Source organism: Embiotoca jacksoni, unplaced genomic scaffold (genome assembly GCF_022577435.1).
Source record: "Embiotoca jacksoni isolate LCO1_2020_lvr unplaced genomic scaffold, fEmbJac1.0.p SCAF_16, whole genome shotgun sequence".
NCBI classification, from domain to species: Eukaryota; Metazoa; Chordata; class Actinopteri; family Embiotocidae; genus Embiotoca; species Embiotoca jacksoni.
In genome coordinates this window covers 2568483-2581521 of record NW_027185296.1, presented here as the reverse complement: position 1 = coordinate 2581521, position 13039 = coordinate 2568483, and the positions used below count along the sequence as shown (strand labels likewise).

At 42.4% G+C, this 13039-nt stretch overlaps 1 protein-coding gene across 7 annotated transcripts in view; it reads right to left on the bottom strand.

Annotated features, from left to right (window-relative positions):
* Window positions 1–370: 370 nt before the first annotated feature.
* unc13a (unc-13 homolog A (C. elegans)) overlaps window positions 371–13039 on the bottom strand; it is a 46910-nt gene continuing 34241 nt past the window's right edge. For 2 of the 7 annotated variants that reach the window (XM_069150205.1, XM_069150209.1), the window contains 8 exons: window positions 12247–12276; window positions 10866–10922; window positions 10639–10719; window positions 9262–9409; window positions 8395–8451; window positions 3690–3782; window positions 1991–2150; window positions 371–1894 (listed from right to left, as the gene is read on the bottom strand). In XM_069150205.1, coding sequence (XP_069006306.1) covers window positions 1606–1894; window positions 1991–2150; window positions 3690–3782; window positions 8395–8451; window positions 9262–9409; window positions 10639–10719; window positions 10866–10922; window positions 12247–12276 — 915 coding nt within the window. In that variant the 3' untranslated portion in view covers window positions 371–1605. The remainder of the gene's footprint in view (window positions 1895–1990; window positions 2151–3689; window positions 3783–8394; window positions 8452–9261; window positions 9410–10638; window positions 10720–10865; window positions 10923–12246; window positions 12277–13039) is intronic. The other 5 variants (XM_069150207.1, XM_069150210.1, XM_069150208.1 and 2 more) reach the window with 3 other exon arrangements.

Below are 13039 nucleotides of genomic sequence, written 5' to 3'. Positions count from 1 at the left end.
TTCTCGTTCAGGATTCAGGGTTACAGCACCTGCAGCCGGATCGTTAACGATTTGTGCAGTGTTGTAACCCACGTGGTTATTTTACCTCAGAGGATTTTCGGAATAGGGTCTCAGGGACGATGCTTTTTGTCATCTCCTTACACGTGCAGGATTTTATTTGGCAAGTAGTTTTTTTTTTCTTAAGAAAAAGAGGTGGCAGCTAAATTGTCCCTCCTCTATAATGCACCGCTCACATGCCCCGTATCGGGCCGTCTGGCTGAGGAATGTTTGCAGTAACGAGAAAAAGGTGATTTTTGTCCGTGCAGAAGTAAACGAAGAAAGACAAATTCCCCCAAATCTAATCCGAACATGAATACCCCCCCCCCCCCCCACTCCACCTGCTGTGATGTTCTTTGTTTGTGATGGCTTTCTGTGTACACTTTGTAGGTAACAGGCAACACGGGCAGCTACATGAGGTCAACATTAGAACATGTTACAAACACACATTGTGCTCAAACTCAGATTACGCATTCACACAGACAGATTCTCTGACGAATCGCAGTGCTTGAAGGCGTGTTTTCTTCAGATTCATCTCTCTATACAGTCGCTACATAGGAGAGACAGACATACTGTACGAGGGTCAACAAGACAGAAGGCATTGAGGGTGTCAGGCAGTGTGCTCTGTTACAGGGTAGACAGACAGACAGACGGACAGACAGACGAGGAAATTCTTTCAAGTACCACACGTCCAGCGGATAATCCTGTATGTAACTTTATATATGTCCTTCATATATCTTTTATATATATATATGTATATATTTGATGATATTTAGAATTATTAAAATATAAATATAATCTGGAAGAAATAAGTAAATAAATATCAAACTTATCATTAGTAAATAGTGCTTTGTTCCCTGTATGTGTTCCCAACCCGATATCTGGAATGTTTGAGGCAGTGCAGCCGTGGTTGTTGTTGTTTATGGGTCACTTGGACAGTTGGTCCTGTTGTGCTTAGGGCTGGTCTTGGCATATTTCAGCGATTATCTGTTGGCACTTGCGGTCCCTTCTCTAAGCGGGTGCAAGCCAGGGAAGGTACGAGAGGAACTGAAAAGTACAGTGTGTGTGTGTGTGTGTGTGTGTGTGTGTGTGTGTGTGTGTGTGTGTGTGTGTGTGTGGAGGGGGTGGTGGGGTTGTGAAAAAAGGCAGAGAGAAGTGAGAATGAAAGCCAAACTATTAAAGGATAAGATATTTCTCATTCTGACAAGTCAAAAGAGGTGTGTGTGGAGAATGGCATGACTCGCCTCTACAATAGAGAGGAAAGTAGATATATGCTCTATGATTAAACTCTATGTGTTGTTAATCAAAAAGATGGTTAAGTAACAATAAAGACATCGGTGTTTTTTTTTTTAAGATGATGTGTGATGCTTTTCTTGGCAATGTGTCTTTTCCACTGAAATACATGTATTTACAGCATTGGATGTGTGGTGACTGTTGTCTTATCTGTGCTTTTACAACACTGGATAATCAGGGCAGTGGTTTGCAGTGGCTCAGCGGAGCTCCGGGGCAGTAAGTGGCGACGTCCGACCGGGCTTTCAGACGGGGGCGTTTTGAATTCTGTTGTGCCTCTTAGCTGCGGCCCTCCTCTGCAGAGCGCTGGTCGGACTTGAGCTTGACGAACTCCTTGGCCACGTCATCGTTGTTGCGTTGGGAGAGGATGCGTAGGACAGTGAGGCCCGTCTCGTCCATGTGGATGCGTTTACCCAGCGGCAGCCAGCATGCAACGCTGCCCTTGGAGGCCATGTCCTTCAGCTGCAGGACGGCCATGCCCACGGTGCGGTCCTCACGGGCGAAGCAGTAGTCCTTCACACAAACCTGCAGCTCATAGCACTCAGGACCCACCTCATTACTCAGGGTGCTGTAAAGTGGGAGATGCAGACTGTCACACAAACCTAGCCATATCGACAATTCCTGCAACCCTCCCCAAAACAACAAGTCGTTGTCGTCAACTTACAAAGTGAAGGTTTCATTGTATTTGGGAGCCCAGCTGTTGTTCTTCGATTTGGTGGCGTACTTCCTCTTTTTGTCGCTGAGGTGAGGGCCGATGATATAGACCTCCACAAATGGCCGGAATATTCCCTGCGTCTGCCACCTCAGGTCGTTGGCAGCCACCACTGAGACAGAGACAGCAAGGAAGACAGAAGAAATGGAAGAAAAAAGAGCAGGCAGGTGATCATGGGAAAGAGGTTCATGTGGAGAAAATGTGTGAAAGTGTGTTAGAGAGAGAGGGCAGACGAAGAAAAAAATTCGGAACAAGAAAACACTGAATTAATTAAGTGTTATCCAAAGGCAGCTGGACTTGTTTGAGCTTGTTTGTCTCATCCGAAAGTTAGAACTGAAGAAACCTTTCGAATGAGAGGTAAAACGTCTTCAAGAAACCCAAGCAGTTCCCTTTGGATAACACTTAGATTGACCGTGACCTGGCTGACCCAGACTCTTCACAGACACACTGAACTGAGATACAGTTTCATTATAAAGTCATATTTTTGTTGGCAGCTGAAAAAAAGTTGGAGCCCTGGTATGGCGATTTTTTTTTTACAGCCCACACTGTTTTCTGCCATTTACATTAGAACAACGATGGAAATCATTAACTGTTGAGTTCCCCCTCATTTGGCTTTTTTTTTTTCTTCTGTTAGATCATCTCTGGTCCTCTTACCACTGAAGTTTTCGTTTACATACTTATCTGTCCAAACTCAGATGGTGCTGCAAAGAAGCTATACATTTTTAAATGTTCATGCTTCACACACACAAGTTTCAATTCTCCCAGCACGGAGGATCTATACAATCACAACAATTTCTAGATGGACACCCCGGGGTAATATTCGGGGTAGTATCTCTCATAAATGTGAAATATGGTGACAATCTCCCCCACTGCCCCTCAGTTTTGGTGTTAAATAATGGACATAAAAGAATAATAATCATCTAATCCTATTAAACAATTGAGTTATTGAGTTATGGCCACAGTTACTTTTGACCACCAAATTGTAATCAGTTCCGCGATGAGTCAAAGTGAATGTCAGTGACAAATTTTAAGACATTCCTTAAAGGCATCCCTGAGATATTGCCTTCATGAGAATGTAATGGGCGGATAAAGATGGACATAAAGTCATATTAATCTTTACCTTTGACCACAGACATCTATTAACATCACCTTTGAGTCAAAGTGAACATGTGTGCCAAAGTTGAAGAATGTTCCTCAAGGCGTTTCTGAAAAATCATGTTCACAAGAGTGGGAAAGATGGGAGGTCACAGTGACCTTGAACTTTGACCTCTGACCACCAAATTACAACCAATTCATCCTTAAGGGCAAGTGAACAATTGTCTAATATGTCAAGATATTCCATCCAGGTGCTCCTTACAAATAATGGTCATTTTAATGTAAGGAATTTGTGTCACAGTGACCCTGAACTTGACCTTTGACCCCCAAAATATAAACAGTTCATCCATGGTATGAAGTGGATTATTTTTTTGCCAAGTTTGAACAAATTCCCACAAGGCATTCTTGAGCTATTGCATTCTTTAGATTGTGACAGATGGATGGACAACCCGAAAACATAATGCCTCTGGCTACGGTTATTGCTGGCGTGGAGGCATAAAAACTCTGACACTTACTGACCCAGTTTCCAGAGGTGAAAACAAACAGCAATCTTTACCTTTGACTGTGACTTTGTGTTCGCCAGTGTTTGGGTGAGTGAAAATCTCCACATGGATGGACACCTCTCCCACGGCGTCATCCACCCCAGAGCCTGACGGGACAGACAGAGAGTGAAGGTGCCGTTAATACCCTTGAATCTAAAAACATGGCCTCTTTGTGCTACTGGCACAGACCAAACATGAACAGGAGTCACCGTGCCCTCTATTCCAAATTCGCCTCCACATTATGGCACAAAAACAAAGTCACAGACCAACTCCATTTCAATTTCACAAGACAAACATTGAAATGGATTTAGTTACAACCTTGTGGCAGAGTATTGACTATGCAAATGTTTCTTTACACTAAAATTACACAGCATAACAGGAGGACTTCAAATAAAGCATAGTGATTTGTGTGTGCAGATGTTGTGGTCTGGAAGTGGACGTTCAGACAAAGCAGCTATGAGTGGGCATAAATGTTGTAATATAGTTACAACTTCCATTCTCTGTTAGGCCTTACAACTGTAATGCATTTACTGATAGATGGCAAAACAGTCCAGGGGATTGTTTTTACTGACCTGAAATGACTGTCTTCTCCATTATGATTAGACCCTGACTGAGAGCAGCAGCTGGTGTACAAATTCAGCGACTGAGAGGTAATAATTTGGATTCAGTGAGGATGATAATTTGTGCCCACTCATAGATGCATGGTGTCTGTTAGGATGCAGGGTGGTTAGTAAGAGGCAGAGAAGAAGATTGGAGAAGGTCCCCCCCCCCCCCCCCCCCTACTGACATAGATCAGGTCAGGGCATGCTCAGATGGATCTAGACAGGTGGACATACCCATTCTTTGGTAAAGACTTTTACCCAAGCATGGTAAGAGGAGGTACAAGAAAGTGGAGGGCCATACGGAGAGAGAAGCAGCCTCTCAGATCTGGCGGTGAAGGATGGCACAACTGATGGACTCCCTAAATAAAGCTGTACTGTGTGAGGAGCCACATGTCTGGAGGACTCCAATTCAAGTCATTTCATGTTCTTCATATCTATTTTACTCATATTGTCATTCTGTTCCTTTCTTCCTCAAATAAATCGCACGCTGTCCACCTTGGATGACAGAGACCTCCTGTTGCCGTTGTCTGTCTTGAACTTCACGATTTTCCTTATCGGAAATGAAAGTGTATGGGAAGAGTGTGTTGTATGTTGAACAGGTTGTAAGGCTTTTTTAAGGCCAAATATCAAGCCGATTTGAGCTAGTCTATTCTCCATCCAAGACCACTCTAGTCTGTACCTGGACACAAGTCTTGGGGTCTTTGTTAGTTTTGGTTGTCACTGCTTCATGGGAAACACGTCTTTCATTATAAAAGCAAGCAGCATTTTGTAGACTTCAAAATGAAAATTTGACTTTTCTTCCCTAATTTTGTGTTTTTTCCCCACGGCACATCCCCAATCCACTCAAAATAGCCCTGCGACCCTCTTTTGGGCCGCATCCCACCAGTTGAGAGCCAGTGGTCTCGATGGTTTGAATCAGGCTCTCACTTTTTTGTCTGGGAGGGAGATCGTGGAGAAATCTTTCATCTGTGTGGTTTTGTTCTGCGTGTGAACAAGTGGTTTATATCCACAAACAATTCCAGAAGGATACGGTGACAGATGGACATTCATTTTCAATGTTTTAATTAGTGTCTTCACTCTGTTAACGGTATCTTTGTGGCAACGACCAGCAGCCCGTGTGTGTGTGTGTGTGTGTGTGTGTGTGTGTTTTTAACCAGCCGCCTACTAAACAAGGTGCCTGTGGGAGTTAGACGGCAGAGTGTTCCTGGCATGCAGCTCTCTCTTTCTCTCGTGGAAGCCTTATGGGATTGTTGGTCTCGCTGCCAACAGGGCCAAAGAGAGCAGCAGTCATCCATCTGGCCTCATCTACTCTGTGTAGGACGTCCATGAGCGATGAGAAAGAAACTTTGCTGGCTGGGAGTAAGAAAGACGGTGCCAAGAAAATGCAGCCTTTTCATCTTTAACAAACAGCAATCAGAGGTGCAAATTTTCTACCATATTGCAAATGTTCACCAGAATTGACACAAAATCTCAGATTTGTAATATAATTGTACCAAAGTATCTCTCAACCTCACTGCAAATTTACAAATGACTCGGGAATATTTCATTTACAAATAATGCAGCTGGGAGCTTTCAGTGGGCAAGAATGGCAGTCATCACTGAAATCCTCGTTCTGCAGCAGTCGAGTTCATAAGAATAAATTCCACTGAGCTTCGTTGATTCATGCTGCTCTAATCATCCACTCTAACGTGGTTGGAGAAACTATTCAGAGGAATCTGTTTGACAGGGAGTTAATTTGCTTCCTCGTTACAGTCGAGGACATCCAGCAGCTGGCAGGAGAGCTGCCGACACACTGCTCTGTTATTTAACTAACTACCCAACTGTAAAATGTAACCACAACTAAAAACTTATTTTAAATACCAGTGAAAGGGCAGTGTGGAAATATTGTATTGAAAACCATCTGTCTGTTTATGTGGTCTGGTGTCTCCTCTCTGAAACTTTTTTTCAATTTCAAAAATTTGATATTCAGATTTTTTAGGGTTCACAAATTCAAATCTGGTGCTCAAAAAACAAAATTTAAATTCTTTACATTTATCATTCATCAGCTCTAGAAATGTGTGTCATCTCAAAATGACATGTTGCTCATTTTAAAACGGGGAAATCTTGACACCAAAAAATAAGTCACGATTAAAAATTCACATTTGGCTATTCAGGCTATCGAGGAAAAGCAAGAAATTCATCAGTCTTCTGTATTTTTAGGTTACCATCTGTCTGTCATATGATGCAAAAAAGAAGGGCTCGCCAACTAGTATTTCAATTTCAACATTTAAACCTCTTTAAAAAGAGTTTTTATCTCCCCTTTCTGCCAGTGACAGAAATGACAAAAACATCATTGACGTGCTGACGTCATAGGCTCTGCTGTATACAATTCCTAACTAGCTGCCGTTATGGCTGTAAAACGGTGCATGCGATTATTTAAGTTTCTGTAGTCGTTTTTGCATGTTTCTCATGTTCGTACTGTGACATCTGATCTCAAAGAAACACACAATCTTACCCGGAAAAGCTCAGGAGCCTGGTTGCAACGTGTTCTTCTTCTCCTTATGTTGTTTATTTTTCGCGAGCAGACAGCTTTTTTGCTCCTTAACGCGTCCTTCTGACAGGATTAACGCATTACAACCAGGCGCTAGTAAAGATGGAAATAAGTTAAGTTGCCATATACTAATTCATTTTTTACATTTTAATGACTATTCGAACATTTGAAAGTCAAGGGAGATTTACTTGTTGATTATAGGTTTAATCACTCTTAATTCTTTAAACTTGTTTGATAAGGGCTTGAAGGTAACAGAGGTTCATATATATGTAAAAGTCCTGCACTAGCCTTCAGGTTTATGTTGTCAGTAGAGATTCAATTTCACAATTGGGTATTCAGCTCCTAATAAAATTGTCATTGTTTTTTGCCTTTCTTTGCTTCCAAGCTTTCCTTGGCCTCCTTCCACAGGAAAACAACACAACTTGGTGTGTAACAGATTTACTTATAAGTCTCTGTTACTGGAGTGTTAGCCATTTCAAATTCAGCTGTCCATCTGAGACGACTGTCCATGTGCCTGAGCATGTGCAGCATCAACTGATCATCAAAGCATCAAATGGGACAACAAAGCCGGATCCATCCACAAACACTGTGTTAGCTGAATGCATACAGCTCCAGCATCGCCCTGTGCGAGTGTGTGTGAATATACTGTATGCGAGAAAGAGTCAGATCTTTCTATCCTAATCTAAAGTGACAGAAATCAGACCACCTGACCTGAGGGATTGTTTCTGATTGGCTCAATCTGTGGAGGGGGGGGATGAGTTGAGCACACTTTCTCATCACAGCTTTAGGGAGGGCCGCGCTGCACGTGGGAGCTGTGTGGGTGTTTGTGTGTGTCTGTCTCTGCTTGTGTTTGTGTGTGATGACAGAGCAGGCAAGGACAGGGAGCCCTCCCAGACAAAGTGAGCCAACAGCCATCATCGTCTTCATGGTATTCCTACTCCTCTTCATCAGCGTCTTTCATTTCAAACACAGCGGGAGAGGCGGTAACGTTGGAGAGAAGGATTTCCTCCCAGAAGACAGATAATAGTCTGTGTGTCTGCTTCGACAACCTTAAGGACAGTCTCACTCAAGTCACATTGCTCTGCTCAGTCACTCACTTGTCCACGTGTACACACACAAACACACGCTAACACACACTCCGCCCTCTGGCCTCTCTCGGTGACATCATGCTGCATCAGGATTCTTCCACACTTTAATGCATTTCTATTATCTTGGTCTGATGTCCGCACATCATGCTTTAGTGTCTGCTCATACATACCATCCATAGCGTATGTATTCAGTGCAGTTCTGTACATACAGACATCAGTGTGTACATTTCATGCATGAATGCATAAAGTCAGTGTTGTTTTGTTGTGGTGGGGCATGTACTGTATGTGTGCAAAAAAGGGCAGCGAAAAAGAGAGGAAGTATGTTGAATCTGTGCATTGCATTTTTCTGTCGGGATGAGTTTGAGCAGGCAGGGGGATTTCAGGATGCACATGGGGGGTGGTGGAGGTTGGGGGTGGGGTGGAAGGTGGAAAGGAACTGGGCTTTGGTCTGGAGGCTTTCTGGTATTCCTTGATGTCTCAGGCCCTGAGTGCCACATACCCTTTTCTGGGTAAACATCCTCACTAGTGGTGAATCTCACCCCCTTCCCGCCGAACACTGGCCCACAGACGGGGCAGGAGGAGGGAGTAGACAGAGAAAGGAGAGACATGTAGAAATATGAGGTTTGCAGAGGTTCATTTGAAGAATTACAGAGTAGAAAAACAGACCAACATATATAAGCAGTTGCGGGAAACTCAGGTATTTCGAATGAATCAGTTCTTCTTTTTCATTGTTCTTTGGCTCTGCAGTGCAAAGCTGGTCTTGCAGCATTAAAAACTCACAGATCTACCACTGTAAAACATATTTGGGTATGCTGCACAAACCGCATGGCATTTTGCCTGATTAAAATTTAAATGACCATCCACTCAAAAGGCATTTCTACCAGCGGTGCTCGGGGACACTGTGTCAGATGATGATTGTTATGTAACTATCAGATGGTGGGATGGAGGCTGAGCAACAGAATCAGACAGGGGGGGAAAAAAGAAGAAGGGGTGGGTATTTTTTGTTTTTTTTCCATTGCAAATAGCTGTCAGATCATGTAAAGAATAGCTTCTGTGTTTCCGGAGGCTGGTTATCAGAAGACTAAGCGTTTCAGAGCACTGAGAAAATATTGTGCTACCACGGTCTCGACTTTATGCTGTGTGAAGCACGTGAGATACTTTCAGGATATATGGTTCGGCATTTGGGAAACCCTAACGTCATCAGAGGAGTGGGAGGCGCTGGCTCCTCAGAGAGTTCAAAGCAGAGAATTACGTAACAACAGGGAAATTAAGTTCACACTTTTCAAATGAAGATAAGTAGAAATCAAAACCTTCCAAATGCAGAGAAACAAAGGAGCATGACAGAGAGTAAAAAGCTTTAGGTTACCTTGTGCGTTCTGTGACTGGACAAAGGTCTTAATAAGTTTGTCTGTGGCCTGTGTGTAGAGCGACAGGGCGTAGTGGAGAGACAGCAAGTCAGGACTCTTCTCCAGGAATGTCTTCTTCAGACCCACGCCACCAGCATGGAAATATTGCTAGCATACAAAAAGGCAGAGAGATAAAACAGCTGTTTACTAACATCTTGCTGCGGCAGATTATCAGAGAAATTAAAGCAACAAATGAGAATTGAACAAAGCAGATAGATTATCTAACAGGGTGAACTACAACTGTGCTGTCTGATGTTAGCTTTCCTGGGAATCCCTTTGTTCATATGAAACTAAAAGGATTCAAACATTCACACATAAATCCAGAGCTGCAACACTCTCAATTAATCAAATCAATTTGTCACATCGACAGAAAAGTAGGAACAATTAAAAATGTGTTTATTTCTATATAGTTATTTTTCCATGCTAGATACTAAAATGTGGGAATTTGTTGCTTTTCCTTGTTTTACACAAAATTGAATCCAATATTTTATTATATCAATCTGTGCTTTAGGAAACTGCGATAGGCCTTTTTCACTATTTCCTGGTTTTACATTCACCGAAGTGTTAATAATTAACAGAAAAAATAATTTGTGAATAATTCAGGAAAGGAATGATCCAGGTTACAAACTAACTTTGCTGTCACTGATCACCCAAAAGAATTAATTAAATATGTACAACAATTTCGACATGTCAGGGCCCTTGAAGCGCTCTAAAAACTCTGAATCATTTCAGTACCATGCGGGTGCTTTAAAGGTTCAGTGTGCAGGATTTAGGGGGACCTAGTAGCAGAAATGGAATATTATATTCAGAATTATGTTTTCATTACAGTGTAATCCCCTAAAGCAATGAGCCCTTCATATCTACACAGGGAGCGGGTTTTTTCCACGGAGACATGTTGCAGCAACATATTTCTACAGTAGCCCAGAAGGGACAAACCAAACACTAGAAAAGGACTTTTGTGGGGGAGGTTGAGGCGAGTGGTGCTGAATTGGTTGCCATTTGCAGCCTCACCAGTAGATGCCACAAAATCCTACACCCTGCTCATTTAATATGGATGCTTTATTATTGAAAAGCCTTGCTGGTTCAGACTCTGGGATTTAACTGTCGAGTAAATTTTTGTCAAACAGAAATAAAGCTCAGAAAAGGGAGCAAGTTCTTATTTGGGAGTCTTGTTTCTGGTTTTATTTCCACCTAACTGAATTACCCATAACATCAACATAATAATGATTTGTTTTTGTTTTTTCAATGTGTTTTTCATAACTTAAATGATTTAGCACATCAAACTCTTCCACATACACACACAGTATCAGTTGAAAATACAATAATGAATCTCTTACCTTGATGGTGTCCAGCGCCAGCTCTATCACAGCACACTGCTTGGGTGTTAGTGCTTTGGCCTCCTCACGAACCATGTGCTCCTTTAAATGACAGCGGGAGAGCAAAAAAGCAAAATGACCAATCTGTCCATTCATATGCTCTTCTTCACATTTTCTAAACGATTAGAGTCTCAGTCTGAAGCACTGGTGTCAGGCCCAGAGCATAACTGTGTCCTAACATATTGTACCTTCAGCTTGGACAGCTGTCCCAGCTCCTTGGCAGCATTAAAGATGAGCTGAGTGCCCTGGAAGAGACAGAAAGACAGGAGGAGAAACAAGAAAGGTAGATAAGCAGAGAGAGAGAAGGGTATTGTTATTATCGTGACAAAGCAGGGCAGCAGTAAACGGCTTAGTGTCACACAGAGGACAGCGACGCTTCTGACACACACATTCATAAACAGTCACTCTAAGCCGCGTTATAGATGTCAAGGTACTTTTTCCTTCAAGTGCCGTTATCACACTTATCTGTTTTATTTATTCCAAAACATTACACTCCACACATGCACACACGCACACATGCACGCACGCACACACACACACACACACACACACACACACACACACACACACACACACACACACACACACACACACACACACACACACACACACACAGAGACATCTCGGTACAAAGAGGAAGGAAAATGGCTCAGCGCACGCACTTATGTAACAGCTATACAATAGCACGGTGCTGTACGCAGGTATTTACTGGAAATCCAGCCTAATGCAATACTCTGGTAAGAGAAGATATCACTAAGTGTGGCTGACAGCACCTTCAAATCTCATCTTTGGTTACAGCCTTAGACAAGAAATAGGCTTTTACAGTATACTCTTTGTAGCTTGAATCGATTGTAGGTTTTAGCAACATCAAAAAAACTGAACATGATACAAGTTTCTTGGAGGAATTTCATGATAAAAAAAAACAAACTGTGTGCACGTTTGTAACTGTGATGTGTCTGATCATTTCAACTGCATGTGTTTCAGTGAGGGTAGCAATGCTTGGCTGCATCATATGAGAGGAATCTAGCCTCCCTTCACTGCTACTATTATAAACTATCAGAAAATAGGGTGTGTGCCTTTGGTTGCAGGGGCTGCTGTGATAAATCTATAACTTAAAGCCAATTCTTCTGCTCCTGCAAGCAGACTTTACTGGTTGAATAAACCGAGCCCTCCAAGTGATAGCGCCAATCATCACTGTCTTCAGTGATGTTACTTGCAGCCAAACCACACCCTATTTTTTCTTCTGTGGTGATGTAGACAGCCAATCATGACCCGAAACAATGTGTTGTTTTTGAAATTTGAGTCAAATTAAGTAGCTGTTGAACACCTTGACCTGGTGTTTTTTAGTGTGTTTATGTCACAAATGTCTGCATGTAGATTAGTGTGGAGTGCAGCAACTAATAAGAAGTAAACAGCACTATAAAGACTGTCGTGTAGAAACAAAAGTGAAAACGTAATATTTCCGCTGCTTTGTTTGACTGGGGAGCTGAGGGAGAGACACGGAGACACAGAGAGAGGACATAGAGGAGAGAGACAAGACACATTGATCTAAAGGGGTTTAGTCCTTACATCACTGTGAGAAGCATTCTTCAGCCTCCCCTGGAAAGAGAGCATGTGGTTAATACTTCAAGCAGTGGCCAGTTCCTGCTGTCTGACTTCACTCTCATCGGCTCGATGAGAGTGCGCCAAGAAAAGTGCAGATGAGGGCTTTTGAGGACACTCATCACTGCCAGAAATGCCACCTTCTTCAGTTAGTTTAACAAATTGCTAGTTAGCAAAACATGATGACAAGAGTAAATGGATACAGAGAAATATGCAGGTGACATCTTTGCTTTTACAGCATTGTGTTCAAAACCATTTTGATGATCATTATTTTACGGTGGAGTACAAAAATGGTAATACACTATGTGGTCTGATTTTGGGGCCAGGCCACTTTTAATTAGTTTACATGCTATTTGAATCAAAAACAGTAACAGGAAGCAGTGGGACTACTGGACACTAAAAATCCAAATGCACCCTAACATATGACCTTTTCTATGAGTGAAATAAAATTTAAAAGAGTAGTTTGACATTTTGGAAAGTACACTTATTATCTTTCTTTACTGAGTATTAGATGAGAAACTTGGTATCACCCTCATGTCTCAGCCAGAACACCATTAGCTTAACTTAGCAAAGCCTCTTCGGCTGTGATCGGACCAGAATTTCCCCTTGTCTGAAAAAACACAGGGTGCTAATTCATTTGAACGAGGCAACTCTATAAACAAATGTGCAGTGTTGTCCAGCGAGTTTGACCTGGCTCAACTTCAGCAGCAACGTCATCGCACATTGAGCTGTGGTCGCCAATCGAATACATGCAAGCTTT